Genomic DNA, 18,474 nt, shown 5'->3' with positions numbered 1-18,474 from the left:
GCTAGATAAAGAGTTAAGTGTATCAACAATTGATGGGAAATTGCATGTAAAGAGCATCTCTGTGATGAAGGATCTGCATTTACATCATTCCCCCAGCACACTACATCATGTGCTGCCCTGCTACCATGACAACAGCATTTATCATGACATCACCTCCCTAGAGTGACTCATACGGTGCAGGTCTGCATAAAATGTGAACCGTTTCCATGTGAGTGTGTGTGTGAGAGAGAGAGAGAGAGAAATGAAAATTGATGAGGGTTTGCATGAGAGTCTCTGATCAGTAACACTGACAAACAGCACACAGCCTGACACCATTCAGCAGACATCCACATATTTACTTTATTCTCTTCTATGTAACAAAAATAATTGCACATCTTTGTTCGAGGAGCTTTACGATATTGAAAAAAGTGAACAGAAACAAGACGGAAACAGCACACATACACAAAGCTTTGTATTTCATGACTAAATACAAATCCTCCCTTTTAAATATTATGGGACAGACTTTGCAGTGAAGTCTCGTTTTTGACACAGGGGTGTGTAACTTTCACTCAGTAAAATATTTTTTAACAATATCTGGATGGGTGCTAAAGTTTAGATCTGTTTTGTACATATATGTAATCCAATTTTACAATTCATAGTCTTTGGCACACAAAAAACATAATCAGACCATAACATTGGCATGTTTGTGTATAAACAGTTCTGCAGATCACAGCACAAAACCACAAGGCCTATTTTGCGCCTCCCAAAACTATAACATATGTAATATGTAATGTAATTACGGCGATTATTACATAGTTACAAGGTCAATCGGAAAGATCCATACATTAAGTATTGCTGGCATACATATTATGCAGTACTATTTATATTCGGTGACTTAAAAGGAGCTCCAATTGAATTTGATTTTAGCACATTTTGGTTCAATAAAAAGCAACAATGTGACATACAGTAATACGAAAAAAAAAAACACGTTCAGCTCATGATCAGAGGTGTACAAAAGAGGTGTGTGAATGTACAAAGAACTACAAGACAAAATTATCAAGGCAGTTGTGACACAATATTAAGGAAATCACTTTGGTTACCAAAAGTAGCATCACAACAATATATGCAGCAGAATGAACCACAGAATTAAAGTAATTTATATGTATTGCTAAACATTTAACTATGAAAAATAACTTTAATAATAATAATAAAAGATAATAATTGCCATTGATTGGTAGCACAAAGTTTTAAGTAAGTTCTTATCATTGTGATAAGTGTAAATGCAGTTCACCTAGTTAAAGGGATAGTACACCCCAAAAATTTAAATTCTGTCATCCTTCACTCAACATCATGGTGGTGCAAACCTGTATACATTTTTTGTTCTGCTGAACACAATGGAAGATATTTTTAAGAATGTTTAACACCAAACAAATCTGGGGCACCATTGACTTCCATGGCATTCTTATTTTTACTATTGAAGTCAGTGGTGCTCCAGCTTTCTGCTTGATTACAAATATCTTCATTTGTGCTCAACAGAACAAAGAAATGTATACAAGGGTTAATAAATGATGATAGAATTGTATTTTTTATCCCTTTAATAGGTTTTAACATCTTTCACCACAGGGAGGCAGTCTAAAACTACAACTGTATTGCCTACTCAACTACTTATAGTGCAACAGCATTTTCGTATTAGTACTGTAGGTATCGCGGCATAGTAACATTGACGAGTAGTACACATTCTGCGTCTGGTTTACATTTGTGTCCACTTATATTACGAGAGAAAAGAAAGGTACGTGGCCGTCCAACATTGACAATATCCATACAGTTAAAATCGTCTTGTGTTGTTGACACCTGCTAAGCTTGTGAACCATTAAGATGAACTAAGACTGAGCAGGACTAAACAAAAGCTCTCATGACAAACAACAGCTCACCAGCTACACTAGCTAACAATGGCTTAAAGGGATAGTTCACCCAAAAATGAAAATTCTGTCATCATTTACTCACTCTTATGTTGTTACAATCCTGCATAAAAATGTGTTTTGCTGAACACAGAGGAATATATTTGTAATCCATTAGGAAGCAAGAGCACCACTGACCTTTATGGTAAGAAAAAATTATACTATGGAAGTCAATGGTGCCCCAGATCTGTAGCTCAAAATATATACGTTATACATGTTTGTAACAACTTGAGGACGAGAAAATTATGACATAATTGTTGGGTTTACTATCCCATTAATACTTCTAAGGCTGGCATGAGAAATGCAGGGCAAAGTATTTATACAAAGATTGAGGCATTTGTGTTCTCACACACGCTGACACATCCTTTCACACCAAACTACAGTAAAGAAAATGTACACGTTCGTTTTCCTCTTTCACCCCTTTACAAGCAGACAGACAACCCCATATACATACATAATAGTTTTGTTAGCCCACAAATCATCACAGCCGTGTCAGATTATGAAAGCTGTTCTAAATTAGAGAAACATTTACATATTAAGCATGTGTATAAGCATATATACAAAACGTCATCATGTACACATATTGTCTATTTTCTCATAAACAATATCCTTCGCTTCCTGGTATGACCGGATACAACAAATATCCCTGTTACTCATGGATTTGCAGTTTGATCTCAGTTGTTTAGATGTCTATGCTTTTAGATGGTATCTTCAAGCCTAAATTTTCTGTGACAGTAAGGGATTATGATCATGTGACACAATATTATCCTGTCGGAGTCACTAATCAACACTTTATCTTAGCATTTTCAGCATGGCATGTGTGTTTTGAGTTTATGTAGGTAATTTGTACACATCTGTAGGGGATGAGTGCTGTGTATGAAGGTACCCACAAAGAATTTCCAAAAAATACTGAACCCCCTACGGTTTCATAAAGAAATTTCTTCCCAGTTATTCTCTTCTATAACCACAACCCATGTTGCTACCAGAATCGGCTTTAAAATTCGCAGGGCTTGGGATAAAAGTTTTATAGAATCAGTGGATCAGTTTACTAGGTGATACCGGATGAAAATCGCATTATTAATCATTACAAAAACTTGTATGGTTATCTCATACCAACCGTCCCCATGTAAGTCAAATCTATGCATTTCAACTGTATATACATTTTCTCTCATCATGTATTACCTACATCTATCTAGAAGTCTGTACACGGTTATCTTCCCCTCCCTACAGCTCACCCCCCACCCCCTTACGCTCGTTCTCCTCCCCTCCATTACTTCTGCATATCACACTGCAGTAAAAGAACAATAGATGGGTCGCTCTTGGCCGCCTCTTTGAACTCCTCCAGCGTGATCTCGTCGTTGTGGTCCTTGTCCATCTTGCTGAAGATTTTGTCCACGCGCTGCTGTGGGGTTAACCCGTCCTCGTTCATACGCATCATGATCACCGTGCCGACCATCTTGTAGATCGCCTAGAGATTTCCAAAAGATAGATAGAAAGAAACATAAGACATAGAGATCTAAAAATGTACCTGACCACCAAACAGAATCTCACCTCAATGATCTCCAGCATCTCCATCCGTGTTATCTTGCCATCTCCGTCTAGGTCGTACATGTTAAACGCCCAGTTGAGTTTCTGTTCAAAACTCCCCCTGGACGTGATGGACAGCGCGCAGATGAACTCTCTGAAGTCAATGGTGCCGTCGCCGTTCTTGTCAAATGTCCGGAAAGCATGTTGGGCGAATTTGGAGGCATCACCGTAAGGAAAAAACTTAAAAACACAAACAACTGTCGTGTCAATTCACACATGTATCACTATAGGAAATTTATAAGGAATGTCCACTCATACAATAAAAGTATATTATGAAAGGAGGCTCTAAAAATGCCAAGACAGCACCGCATAAGTAATATGTGACCCTGGACACTATTATACATAGCTCAGGTACAGCGAGGAAAATAAGTATTTGACACATCAGCATTTTTATCACTAAGGGGATTTCTAAGAGGGCTATTGACACAAAATTTCCACCAGATGTAGCCATCAAGCCAAATATTGAATTCATACAAAGAAATCAGAACATTTAAGTATACAAGTTGAGTCATAATAAATAAAGTGAAATGACACAGGGAATAAGTATTGAACACACGAAGAGAAGGTGCAAAATGGCATAGAAAGCCAGGAGATCTCCTGAAATCTGTCAGTATTGAGAGAGAAACCCTGCCCCCCATCAGTACTAATTGATATCAGCTGCTTTAGTCCTAATTGATGGCCTATAAAGGCTTCTAATTGCCCAGGAGGCACACAGGAAAGACTTCATGATGGGTAAAAGCAGAGAACTCTCTCACGATCTTCATAATCTTATCGTTGAAAAGCATTTTGATGGGAATGGTTATAGGCGTATTTCCAGAATGCTGAATGTTTCTGTGAGCACTGTGGGGACCATTATCCGGAAATGGAAAGAGCATAACTTCACCATAAACCAGCCACGATTAGGTGTTCCACGTAAGATCCCTGTCCGAGGAGTCCAAAGAATAATCAGGAGAGCCAAGAACCACTCGGGCAGAACTTTGGGAAGACCTTGCATCAGCAGGTACTGTTGTTTTCAAGAAAACTATAAGCAATGCACTGAACCGTCATGGCATCCATGCAAGCTCACCACACAAGACTCCATTGCTGAACAAAAAGCATGTTGAGGCGCGGTTAAAGTTTGCGAAAGAGCATTTGGAGAAGCCTGTGGATTATTGGGAGACTAAATTATGGTCAGATGAAATCAAAACTGATCTTTTTGGCAGTCATTCTACACACCATGTTTGGAGAAGAAATGGCACTGCCCGCCACCCCAAGAACACCAACAGGTAAGTTTGGGGTGAAAGCATCATGGTTTGGGGCTGTTTTTTTTAGCAAGGGGTACTGGCAAACTTCATATTATTGAAGGCAGGATGAATGGAGAAATGTACCGGGACATTCTGGATAAAAATCTACTGCCATCTACCAGAAAGCTGAAAATGAAAAGCAAGACAATGATCACAGACACAAGGCCAAGGAAACAATAAAGTGGTTTCAAAGAAAGAAAATCAAGTTGTTGAAGAAAATCTATGGAAATAACTGAAGATCAAAGTTCATAAAAGAGGCCCAAGGAACCTTCAAGATTTAAAAACCATTTGTGTGGAAGAATGGGCCAGAATCACTGAGCAATGCAGACGACTGGTCTCTCCATACAAGAGGCATCTAGAAGCTGTAATCACCAACAAAGGCTTTTCTACAAAGTATTAAAGTAAGTGTGTTCAATACTTATTCCGTGTGTCATTTCATTTTATTTATTATGACTCAACTTGTATACTTAAATGTTCTGATTTCTTTGAATGAACTCAATATTTGGATTGATGGCTACATCTGGTGGAAATATTGTGTCAATAGCCCACTTAGAAATTCCCTTACTGATAAAAATGCTGATGTGTCAAATACTTATTTTCACCGCTGTATATTTTGTAGCAATAGCCAACATGAGGGTGAGCAAATCAAGACAGACCATGAGTGAACTATATTCCTGTAAAGAAGCCTCCTTATGGTGTGGTACTAAATAAACTAAATACTTTGAATGTGTATGGTGTCCCTTTAGGTGAATAGACACCCCTTACCTTGACATAGAGTTGCTGGAACTCTTCCAGATTGAGGATGCCAGATGGACAGTCCTTCAGAAATCCCTTATACCACTGCTTCAGCTCGGCTTCATTGAACTCTGTACTCTTGGCCAAGTCATCCAGCACCTCAGGAGCAAGCTTGCTGTTATGTTTCCCCATCTTTCTACGCCTCTCTGTGGATGAAAACAACTCTAATGATATCCATCCAGGCTTTGTGAATAGCAATAATAGCAATTTAACGTGCAAGTGACCAGCAGTGTACATAGCCAAAACTTTGGGTTAGCTTTCTGGTTGGCTTCTCCTCTGAGGTATTATACTTTATCATGACATTATGTCTTAAATCATGTCAGAACCAAAGATACATTAAACTAAATCCAAATTGGCCTCGGGCTTTGAACGTGGATATATTTGGGTGCTCGAATGACAAATGAGACACTGGGTTAATGACTCATTATCTCTGCTCACGCATTATTAAAGTTCATGAAATATTTACCAGGTCTACATAGTAGAAGAAGCATGATGATGGATTATAGCAGCAGGTTTGCAGCGGATCATGCGTGAGAAGTTTGGAGACCTGGTGCCCACAGACGCTATTTATTCCCCCCGACGATAGGTCATTTTAGTGAGATCTGGATGACTAATCAGAGGTGAGCATTCATCTCCTCTCTTTCCCTTTTTTTGCTCTGTTTCTCTCTGTCTCTGATCTTTTTTTGGGAAATGTGTGGTCTGGAGGGGCATCTTTCTGATTAGTTAACTTTAGACAGGGAGGTTTAATTAAAGATCTAAATGGTAATTGAACCGCAAGTGAGCTGACAATCTTATCCTCAAGGATCCGGATGGTTGATTCTGTGAAATAGTTAGTGGACACGATCAACCATTGCTTTCAATTCAGAAGGATTCAGTCTCAAGTATAAGTGCCAACAGTTTGACCTTTGTAATGAGTGATTGTGAAACAAAATCTGTCAATTTTCTGCAAAGAAACTCATACTGGAAAACATCAGCAGTGAGACTTATGAAATTTAATCTACACGTATTGCTTTGGAACCTGTGAGAAAGGCGTGCGGATTTGCTGAGAGATCAGCAAGTTGAAAACGCGTGTGGATATTTGCCGCAAATGTCATAAAGTCATGCAAGTAAGGATTCGTGTGTCATTTTAATTAAAACTGTCCAAACACACAGACAGAACAGAGCTACAACATACTGGCTTTGACTTTTTGTTTGTGTTTGTCTTTATTCTTAATAACTTTTACAAGCTTACAATTCAAGTAGATTTTTAAATTTTTTAAGAAAGGGGGGGTGCTTGCCTATACAACACAATGCTGTGATCTAAAGTATGCAGGAGGGTAGATCTCCATAAACAGGGTTGGTGACCACTGGTCTAGGTAAACTATGTGGACCCAATATATTCTGGCTATGAGTAACCCACTTCTAGCCCAACAAAACTTGAATTGGCCTTGCCAAAATAACTTGTGAGATGTATGATATTCCATCATGTAATTCAACAGTGATTACAAGATGTTTGGCTTTATTTATTTATTTATTGGGCTATGGTTAGACGTCTATTAAACTTTCATTGGGTGCGTTTACATGCACAGTCTTACGCTAATTATGCTTAATAAACTGATAATATGTGGGGTGTAAATGCACTCATTGACAGTCCAAATTTTGCCTTGTTTTAGCCTAGACGTCTGGGCTGTGTTTGCATGGCTATTAGACATCTTTTAAGTGCAAATTTGCTTGCTTGGAAATTTCAAAATTTGGATTTCTATGTTTGACTTTGGTACTTGGGTACTAAGTCAGATTGCTAAAAAAGTCACTCTTCAACAAATAGCACAATTTGAGTTTTTATTCATGCCTGTACCGCAAACAAAAGGAGTTTCACGCCACTAAGCCTACTGCCTTATTTAGTGCAGGTTCGTTTTAAAACAGCAATAAAGCCGGCTGTCACGTCATATGTACTCATTAGTTGCGAAAACGTTAATTGTAGTACATATTAGAGCTTGACCGATATCTTGTTTGTTTTTTGGGCTGATGCCGATACAGATATAAGGAAAGTAAAAAAGTCAGATAACGATATATCGCCGGATACTCTTTATGTGTATATTACAGTGTGTATATTTTAGAGGGTTCATAGCCACCTCAACATCCAGGCTACTCAGAGAGATGGGAGTGCGAGGAAAGGCCCACCGGCAGGCAGTCAAAGACCTCTCTGCAGCTGCAGAAAAGGGAAGCCAGTGGCTGTGGGTGAAGAGAAAAGACTCCTCCTGGGTCTTCAAGTGAGTTGATGGCACCTGGGGAGTGAACCTGGGACGCTGGGATTCACTGCTAAACCCTCTAGAGGTGTCATGGGCCTATCAGCGAAACACACCTGAAGACGCCAATTAAGGTCTTACTAGGCATACTAGAAACTTTTAGGCAGGTGTGCTGAGGCAAGTTGGAGCTAAACTCTGCAGGACACCGGCCCTCCAGGACCGAAGTTGCCCATCCCTGATGTAGATAGTTTGCCACTGAACCTGCATTAACGACGACAGTGGGGCATCTGGCCTTAGTCAAACGGGTTGGCGTGCATGGTCAGGTTGCGGTGAGATTTTGGCGTTTTCTTGTTGTCTTGTGTATTGCGGCAAATAGTATGCCATACAGAACCATTTGCCACTAAACCCTCATTAACGACGACAGTGGGGCTTCTGGCCTTAGTCAAACAGGTTGGCATGTATGGTCGGGTTGTGGTGAGATTGTGGCATTAGAGATTGAGGTTAGGTCATGTCAAGGGTTTATGCACTGAGTTACGCAAAAGGAGCAACCTCAGGAGATGGAAGTGCTGAGGAGTAGTGTGGCAGAGGGTCACTCAATTGAACATCTCATTGGTGCCTCAAGTATGCATTAATTCAGTGGTCTTCACTATTTTTTTCATGAGAGCCACACTGATAGGTCAATAGGAGAGCCACCTTTACCGCAAAGTATCAAAAGTTACATCCAGTCATAAATAGCATGTCTGCTTATCAATCTGTCAATCTGTTGCAATGCAATAAATACAAGGGCAAATGATTCTTTATAATTTACACTCTAAAATATATATAGCACCAAAAGTGGTTCTTTGCTCGTAATCATAGAAGAACCATTTTTAGTGCCATATAGCACCGGTGAAGCACCAGTGAAGCACCTGTGTAGAACCATATAGTGCTTTGTAGAACCATATGTGGTGCTATAGTGGTGCTATATGGCCCCTATATGGTTCTACACAGGTGCTACACAGGTGCTTCACCGGTGCTATATGGCACTAAAAATGGTTTTTCTATGGTTACGATCCAAAGCAACAGTTTGGTGCTATATCGCACCGTTTGTTTTTTTAGAGTGTACCAGTCAAATTTTAACTGAAACAATATGATTTTTCTTAATGACCATAACAGGATTTTAATGCTAAGCATTCTTATAATATGCTAATGCAGTGCCCCCCAAACCACCAGGGGCCACCTTTCTCGTAATTTTATGCAGCGCTGCACAGAACGGTTGGCGAGTGACATTACTGTGCCGCGTCTTATACCGGCCCATGCCTAATACCTTATAAAACACAAATAGAACAAAAAAATATATATATAACTTGAATTATTTGCAGTTTTAAAGGACGAAAATAAGGTTATATTGGACTTGTATTGAAAAAGGAAACTTACTTCATATCGCCTGCATATCTGCGGCATATATGTCGATACAGATATATCTGCAAAAGGCTTATATTGGCCGATAAAATCGGCAAAACAATAAATCGGTCTGACTCTAGTACTTATGTGCTTGTTTCAGGTGTTTGTGTCATAAATACCAAACATTGTGCTTAAATGTAAGAGAGTTTGAACATCTGAAACAGCAAAGCCTTGCAGTTCTGTCTCCATGTTATTGTTCACGCACGTTTGGTAGCGTAATGGTCATATGATAGGAGCTTGACAAATCAAAGAAGGATATGCAATGATCCAGAGGAGCCAAGAAGGGAACGAATGTGGGCACCCACACCTTTGTTTTTAAATAAGTCTACCTTTAGGTCTGTCTACACTGCAGCGCAAACCTGGAGTTTTCAAACTAAAACAGGGTCTGCAGCGTTTACAAAAGTCTCCGTTAACAATGATCAAAAACTTTGTGTATGACAGGCATACCTGTAGCAAAGGTAATGCGTTCTAAAATGAAAACGCACTATTATAATCGTATAGTCTTAGTATGTTCCAATCCTTTAACCCCTGTTAATAACTGCTTTATCAAGCACCACTTCGGCCTGAAAGGAGATGATAGAAGTATTAAAGAATAATAGCTCGGATGGTGGTTTGGTGTCCAAGGTGAATGTGATAAAACAACGTCATCTTGAGCCTCAGCCAGTGCCAAATTTAATGCCTGTCAGGGGAGCAAGAGTTGCAGAAAAGTGATTTTTTTCTAAAAAATAATGAACGATTACATAGTACATTAAAAGACTTCTTAATCTTGTGATTGGCTTGTGTTCAAAACTAAAGAATTAAATTGGGTCTGTAGAGTTACATTGGAAACAATTGTTTGCGGTGGAATATAATCTCTCATGAGTTTTCGGTGAGTAAGTTCCTGCATTGTTTGCCCACGAGAAAGGAACTCTGTAGCTTATCAACAAATGGTTGCGTTTTGTGGCTCCTATAGGATTATGATGAATGCTAGGGGATTAGTTAAGCGGTACTGAAGGAAGAAATGTGGCAGACATTGTGAGGGAGTTTATGTCGCTTTGCATTTCCCTTTCCTTGAGAAGTTTATCAGTGATTTGCAAATGAATGCATCATGTTTTAGTAGCTTGAATCACATGCAACCACCCCAAAGGTTGCTGGGTAAGAACTATTGAAGGCCAGACAAATAGGGCTATGTTTAACATTAGGTTTTCAAACAGGTATTTGCTCTGACAGCTGTTTCGCAAACTCTAAAACATTCTGGGTTGTTTTCAACTGAGCGTTGGGTCAAAAAGTGACAAATCCAATCCATTGGGTTATAACTGAACCTATCCTCACTGTAAAAAAAAAGTGGCTTAGTAATGAGTAAATTCTATTTAAAAAATTACTTCTTGTTTTTTAACCAAATTTGAGTAAAAATAACACAAAAAAGATGAGTAATTCTAAATAAACACATTATTAAGTAAATTTAACAAAATTTGATCATGTAAAATTTGTAAGAAGGAAATTAACTTAATAATTTTGTGTTGAAACTACTTGAATTATTTTAGTAAAAATAACTAAATAGGCAGTGGACTTGTATACTGTTAAAATAATTAGCTGGATAATTTTTGCATCCACTTTTTTAAGTTTTACAAGGAATTTTAAGCAATCGCTAAAAAAGCTTAAAATAGTATTACAAATAGTTAAAGCTTAAATGCTTAAAATTCCACTTAAAACTTATTTTAAAAAGTGGATGCAAAATGATGCACTATATTAAAAATGTTTTAGTCAATCCAGCATATTATTTTTTCAGTGCTGTTTTAACCAAAAATGCTGGGTTATTTTAACCTATTGTTGGGTCAAATATAAATATATTTTATAGGTTTATTTACCCATAGGTTTGTTTAACGCTATCTCATGGTAATTCATACATATTTTACAAGGTGGCTAATTCACATTAATTAGTATGACCACATTCATAAAAAAATGTATGATTTGCCTTTTCCCCTGTGACGTTGGGTTTAGGGATGGTGTTTTGTTAATGGGTTTTTATGATAATCTTATGTTTTTGCACTATTAACTAAGTAATAATTCTTATGAGATCAGGCTGGTTTGAGCCAATGATGGGTTGAAATAATCCAAATCAATAAATTTTTACAGTGCAGAACTGCCATTACTATATCAATTCCATGAAAAAGTTCATGTCAAAAATTGAAATCAATGAGTGAAATCAAACTTGATGCTTATAATCTCATAATTAGATTATGAGACTTTAACTTGATTTTCAAAACAGGGTCACAGTTTAACTATTGGTTACTAATTTAAATTTTGAGAAAATGTGCATTTTCTAATTCTCTTTAAAGCCATCATACTGACTTTTTTGACCCACGTGTTTCTCACTTTTTTATTATCTGACTTGCGTTAAGATAGTGTGAGATGTTAAAATAGCACAATTTCATTACGCTCTATCTAGCTGAGCTGTTTTTGAACGCAAGAATGGGTTTTATGTAAACACCCTTTAAGAAACACATCCAGTGGGACTCAGGTGAACCACATTAAACAGGGCTTCCTTAGTGCTGATTGGTCTCTATATTTTAGTAAACAATTTGTTTATAAAATTACACATAACTATAATGATATATACCTAGAAACCACTGACTGACAAGCTATACAGCCTAAAACTAATGCTTTAGCATCCTTCAGTGATTTTCACAGACAACTGTTACCTCCCAGCCATCAGGGAAACTGAGCGAATGTCTTTTGTGGCCTTATTCGTGGCCTCTTGCCATCCTTTTCAGCCTTTCATCAGTTCTCTATTGTCACTCGGATAGATCGAAGGACAGTGATTGCCTTTGTGGTCACCGCTGATGTCTTTTATATTCTGGCCACATCCGTGTGTGAGTGTTTCTCTTAAGAGCCACCAAATAAGATGAGAACCCAGGAGCCGTGAAGTGCCGGATTCCTGCAGTGGATTAATTCCACCATACCACACACACACACACACACACACACACACACACACACACACATAAGCGGAGTCTAACGGTTAATTATATCCCAGGTGGGAAAATTATATTTTTAAGGCTTGGACATTGTGCTGGCAACTGTCAGAAATTGACCAGGAAAAGGAGAGATGGCTCAATTTGAGACTTGAAGACTTTATTCACCTTTGTGACCTGTGGCACTATGGAGACTGGCGGCTAGGAGGCTCTAAGAGATAGAGAGGTACCTAAAGAGTCTTCTGAACCTGAGGGTGGAAAACAGGTGGTTGACCATCATATGTTTTGAGGTACTTGTTGACCAGCATATGTTTTGTTCTGGATAATGGTGTACTGGTTGAACGGTAAGGGATGTCATGGTGCATTCAAGTTTATCTTAGTCATTCATATTTACAAGCTGGTTCACTAGTTCGCCTGCGCATTCAGTCTTAATGATTAATGATAAACAAACTTGGCTTGCTGTCCTAGATGGAAGCTCTGAACCTGAGCTCTGAACTAGGGATGTGAGGATGGCAGTATTTTACCACCGTGGTTGGTAGCCTATGTTTTAACTCTGTTCACCGGTAAAGCTCGGGAATGGGGCATCACGGAGTGGAACACGCAAGCCCCTTGCTGCGCCTCTTTTCAAGTTCTTCGTCAAGAAATGTCCAAGTTGTTCGACAGGTTGGCCCAAGGAGATGAAGCTGCTGCTCGGTTGTCCCATCTCACTCAGGGTAAATTAACTGTTACAGATTACTTGCAGAGCTCGCTGCTACAGAAGTGCCCCGGGATCTCGAGTTAATCATCAACTTTTCCCTTCGAGTTGAGAGTCGTTTTTCGCTGCGCCGTCAGCGACGTTCTCCGGCCGGGTCTTGGCGCAATTTGGACAACCTTCCTCAGGAAACCACTCCTCCAGTCCAATCAGAAGCGGAATCGATGCAGCTTGGGGCCAAACTTCTCACCGCGGCTTAGAAGCAATACCGTCTGGTTCAGGGCTTGTGTTTTTACTGTGGCAAATCTGGTCACCTTGTCTCCCAATGTCCGCTAAAAGGCCATACCCACCCCTAGAGCGTAGAGTGCTGGTGGGCGTATCTCTGATTTCAAACTCTCCCACATCTCGAACTATGTTATCATGCCGCCTGTCTTACCAAGATTCCTCACACACAAGTAAAGCGCTTCTTGATTCAAAGGGAAATTTCATTGACTTCATCATTGCTAAGGAGTGGAACATCCCAGCTAGAGTCAATCTTGTCATTTGTCTTGTCTTGGTGCCGCTCCTTTTCCTGTGTCTGTATCACCTGTGTGTCAGGTGACGACCACTGATTTGACAGGGGTTCCGGTGGAATATTATGACCTCCGTATCGTGTTCAGGAAGTCACGAGCCACCTCTCTATCTTCGCATCGCCTTTACGAATGCGCCATCGACCTCCTGCCGGGCACTTCTCTGCCGAAGGGTGGCCTTTTTTCCCTTTCTGCTCCTGAAAGAGAGGCCATGGATAAATACATACGTGAGTCTTTACAGGCTGCGCTCATCTGTCACTCCTCCTCTCCGGCAGGTGCCGGGTTCTTCTTCATTCAGAAGGATGGCTCCCTGCACCCTTGTATTGATTATCGAGGTTTGAATGACATTACTGTTAAAAATAGATACCCCTTACCTCTAATGTCTTCTGCCTTCTTTTCAACAAGCAGATTAGTGCCGTTGTAAAAAGCAGTTTTTACCAACTTAGACAAATTTCTAAAATTAAATACTTGCTTTCCACTTCTGACTTGGAAAATGTAATCCATACATATATAACATCTAGGTTATATTATTGTAATTCACTGTACAGAGGCTTGCCCCAAAATGCATTTTCTCGTTTACAACTTGTTCAGAATGCTGCAGCCAGACTTTTACTTTGTTTAATGAAAAGGGATCACATTTCCCCTTCTCTGAGAAACTTACACTGGCTCCCGGTCAAATACATAGTGGATTTCTAAATTTTGATGTTTGTTTATAAGGCATTAGCAGGGCTCGCTCCCAAGTACATCAGTGATCTTTTACATCTTTACTCTCCGACTAGAGCACTAAGGTCCTCTGACCAACTGTTACTGACGGTTCCTCGCTGCCGGTATAAATCCAAGGGCGACCACGCTTTTTCGGTGAGGGGTCCAAAATTGTGGAATAGTCTTCCTCTCTATGTGAGGTCATCTTCATCTTTAGCCATTTTTAAGTCGTCCTTGAAGACATATCTGTTCTCTGTAGCCTTTGAATAGATAACAAATTATGTGCTGAGGTTGATAAATTATGTGTTGTTGTTTTTTTTAACTCTTTTTAATATTTTTATTCATTTGTAAAGCACTTTGGCTCAACCTTTGTTGTTTTTAAATGTGCTATAAAAATAAAGGTTGACTTGACTTGACTTGACTTGACTGCCTTTGAATTGTTACAGGGAGCCTGGGTCTTTACCAATCTAGACCTACGCAACGCGTATCTAGTGCGCATTCGTGAGGGGGATAAGTGGACGACAGCGCCTAATACCCCATCGGGGCACAATGAATATTTGGTTTTATTGTTCGGATTAACCAACGCTCCGTCTGTTTTCCAGGGTCTCGTCAATGCCGTCTTGGGTGACATGCTTAATGCTTTGTCTTTGTGTACCTGGTTGACATCCTAATTTTTTCTTCCTCTCTTCAGGAACACACCCAACATGTCAGACAGGTCCTCCAGCACTTATTAGAGAATCAGCTGTTTGTCAAAGCGGAGAAGTGCGAATTCCACACCGAATCAGTTACGTTCCTTGGCCATATTATATCTCCCCAAGGCTTAAGGCCAACCCTGCTAAGATCAAAGCCGTCTACCGTTAAGCCCTGTGGCGTTTCCTGGGTTTTGCCAACTTTTATTGGCATTTCATCAGGGGATTTAGTCATATAGCTGCATTGCTTACCGCATTAACCTTCTCTAAAGTGCTATTTAAATGGAACGATCAAGCACAGATAGCCTTTGACACTCTTAAGTCCCATTTTACCTCTGCACCTGTGCTTTGCTTTTCAGATCCGAATTGCCAATTTATTGTTGAGATTGACGCATCGGATGTTGGTATAGGCGCGGTTTTGTCTCAGCGTTCACCACGAGATGATAAAGTACGTCCGTGTGCTTTTAACTCTGATCGACTTAGCCCTGCTTAACGTAACTACAATATCAGCAACCGTGAACTGTTAGCAGTGCATTTAGCTCTGGGTGAGTGGCGACACTGGTTGAGGGGGATCAGCTCAGCCCTTCCTGGTCTAGACGGACCATAAGAACCTTAAATATGTCCGTTCAGCCAGGCGGCTGAGTTCATGCAGGCCTGGGTCTAAGAATACGAAGCCCGATGTACTTTCTCGTCTGTTTGAGGCCTCGGAGGGTGAGCTTTCGGCCAAAACCATTCTCCCTAAAGGGGTGGTGGATGGGACTCTTACCTGGGGCATCGAGCGGCAAGTAGCGTAGGCCAGTCGAGGGGTGCAAGTGCCCGAGGAGTGCCCGGTGGGTTGGTTGTTTTTTCCGGCTGCGTTGCACCCTAATGTCCTTCGCTGGTGTCATTCATCTAAGCTTTTCACCCACCCAAGAATTCGGGGAACGCTGGCTGCCGTTCATCAACGTTTCTAGTGGCCGTCATTGGCTCTTGACGTCAGACAGTACTTGTTAGCCGGTATTCCCCATTCAAATGTTTTATTGGCTTTTCCCCTCTCAAGAGCTCGATGCTGTGTGCGCTGCTGTCTCACCTGGAGATAAGCCAGAAAGGTTTTGGCCCGCACCTCTGAGAGGACTAAAGCTGCAGCGGATTTTGTATCCCTAATTGTATTCCTTATATTTCTGTGTGTTGTCTGCATCCCTTGCCAGATCGTTGAGTTTGCTCCCTACACTGACTACGGGTTTGCACCCATTATCTAGCCTAGTCTTGTCACAGAAAATATTTACTATTAGTTCGCTCACCTGTGTTGTTTCTGTATCCTTGTTTAGACACCTGTGCCGTTGTCCTGTTCCTGTGCTTTGCTGTCACTCCTCTTTCTTCAGATCACTGCTGCCCGTCCTGCCTTTCTAAACTTTTGAGATTATTGCCTCTTGAGTTTTATGGAGTGTCAATAAAATTTGTGAACTTTAATCTCCCGAAGTTGAGTCCGTCCTTTGCCCATGACAGTTTCTCTGCACAAGGATTTCAGACACCATCTTGAAATATTGCTTTTAACTCCCTCTCCCTATTAACTTGCTTTGAAAGCTCATTGAAACAGAGGCCATGATCTTTATTCAGATGGATACTGTTTTATCTGTATAGTCAGACATCATACATCAAATGTGATGAAGTAGCTGTCATTTAAACAAATGGTGTAGTAAAAGAAAGTTCAGGGGGTTCATCTAATCTTGTCAATCACAACACAACACAATCACAATGCTAGATACCTCATCTAACTTTCTTAATTAGTAGTGTCTTTTAAGAGAAAAATCACAATTTCTATTGCTCGTAGTATTTTAGTATTAAGCATTAATATAATGCTAGGCAGGAGCGACTCGTCTGTATGGGAAATATTTCAGAATTAAAAAAACGGGACAACATTAGTACGGCTGATTCTTCAGGTTGTGAGCATCTCAAGTGGTACAAAATACACCTGATTGTAATAATGGAGTTTTTAATACAGAATTTGTTTGAAAGATTGTCAGTTGATGAGAAAACGAACATCAAACAACTTCCCTGATAGCCAAATATGAAAATTGTGCAACAGACACACGAACAATGATAAGTAGTTCAATAGGAAAATTTAAAGGTTTGTGGGAAGACATAAAGCTTTGGCTGTCTGGTTGTACTAAATGAAATAAAGTGTTTTATTTACCATTTTTGCTTTTTCACTTTCAAGCACTTATCTGAATGCTAGAACCAAATTAGTCAGCATTAGAGTGCCCCCGCAATGCTGGAATTACACCAGAACAATGCCAGATGTAAATATATAGTTGGCTGTGGAGGACCACACAGTTCTTGAAACACTGCTCCTATTGGTTACATTTTAAGGTAGGGAAACACCAAACCAACGCCAAAAAAGTACTGCAGACTGTAAGGTCGGCTCACACACAACGACTGTGAGTTGACCTGACACACCAAATGAATGGCGGAGAAGTAGAGGGGCTGTGTAAGACAAAATAACTTTCTGTACCAGAATGTGGCAGTAGGTGGTGTTCATAATCCAAATGGGAAACCGGCTTTGACTAATGAGATACACAATATAAATAAAGCAGCGCTCGCTTACCAGTCTCATGCAAATCCCCTTCACCACAGATGGGTTTGTGATACATCTGTTATGTCTTATGAGCCATATCTTTTGAAAATATTCACATACTTAAATGAGAGATGAAAAAAATTACATTAGCGTTCTGTGCATTCCCTCCTGACTTTGGTATTAGCTTACTTTGTCACTTTCGTTTTTCTTCTTTTGCACTGGTTGGCTGATGTCAAACAGCAATGATAAGAATGATTTGACTCCCATTCGAGCGCCAACATGGTGAATCGGCCAAAAAAGGTGATAGTGATTAAGTAGTGGACTGAGCAGGACACACTGAAAAAATTAAGTCGGTCAAAACCTGCCAGACCGCAGATCATCAGCTTGTTGTGCACAGGGCTTTAGGTGGGCTTGGTGACATAAGCCAGAAAGTTTTAAGTAATTTAATTTTGATTACAAAAACAAATGTTTCTGGAATAACATGCATTGATAAATAACTTAATACAAGTGTAGGAAAATACATTGAGTGTCTGTGGCTCAGCATTGGAGCATTATGAGTGTAAAGGCCATGGGATTCATGCATTGGATAAAAGTGTCTACCTAATGCATAATGTGAAAATAAATACATTTATTTTGACTAAATGTCAAATTTGAAAGAAATAATTTACCTTTGCTCAAGTTATTCTTTGTCACACATATTAGGCTGTGCCTTTGTCTCCCACTAAACACATACTGATAAAATGTATAACTTAATTTTACTGTGTGCTGCTTTGGATAAAAGTGTCTGCCAAATGCACAAATGTAAATATAATATAATAAATACATATCAACGTTTTAAATATTTATGTGACCCTATCTGTGAAATCCAGGCTAAAGTCTCATAATCTAAGTTTAGGAGCATCAAAGTTTGATTTCAAGTCAATATAAAAAATCAAGGTTTTATTTTCACAGAATGTTCTTTACATTATGTGAAGAAAACAGTGAATCACAAAAAATGACTTTAGCTGGGTTTTACTTTTACCGACTGTTGGACAAGTAATATGGA

The 18,474-nt window shown here is 39.7% G+C and overlaps 1 protein-coding gene across 2 annotated transcripts in view; it reads right to left on the bottom strand.

Annotated features, from left to right (window-relative positions):
- Positions 1-314: 314 nt before the first annotated feature.
- Positions 315-18,474, bottom strand: part of hpcal4 (hippocalcin like 4) — a 33,109-nt gene continuing 14,949 nt past the window's right edge. The window contains exons 1-4 of one of the 2 annotated variants that reach the window (XM_055219068.2): positions 16,156-16,288; positions 5,573-5,748; positions 3,489-3,704; positions 315-3,405 (exon numbers count right to left, since the gene is read on the bottom strand). In XM_055219068.2, coding sequence (XP_055075043.1) covers positions 3,208-3,405; positions 3,489-3,704; positions 5,573-5,734 — 576 coding nt within the window. In that variant the 5' untranslated portion in view covers positions 5,735-5,748; positions 16,156-16,288 and the 3' untranslated portion in view covers positions 315-3,207. Of the gene's footprint in view, positions 3,406-3,488; positions 3,705-5,572; positions 5,749-16,155; positions 16,289-18,474 lie in introns of those variants that run through there. The other variant, XM_055219067.2, reaches the window with a different exon arrangement.

Source organism: Misgurnus anguillicaudatus, chromosome 20 (genome assembly GCF_027580225.2).
Source record: "Misgurnus anguillicaudatus chromosome 20, ASM2758022v2, whole genome shotgun sequence".
In the NCBI taxonomy this organism is placed as follows: Eukaryota; Metazoa; Chordata; class Actinopteri; order Cypriniformes; family Cobitidae; genus Misgurnus; species Misgurnus anguillicaudatus.
This window is presented reverse-complemented; position numbering and strand designations above follow the sequence as displayed.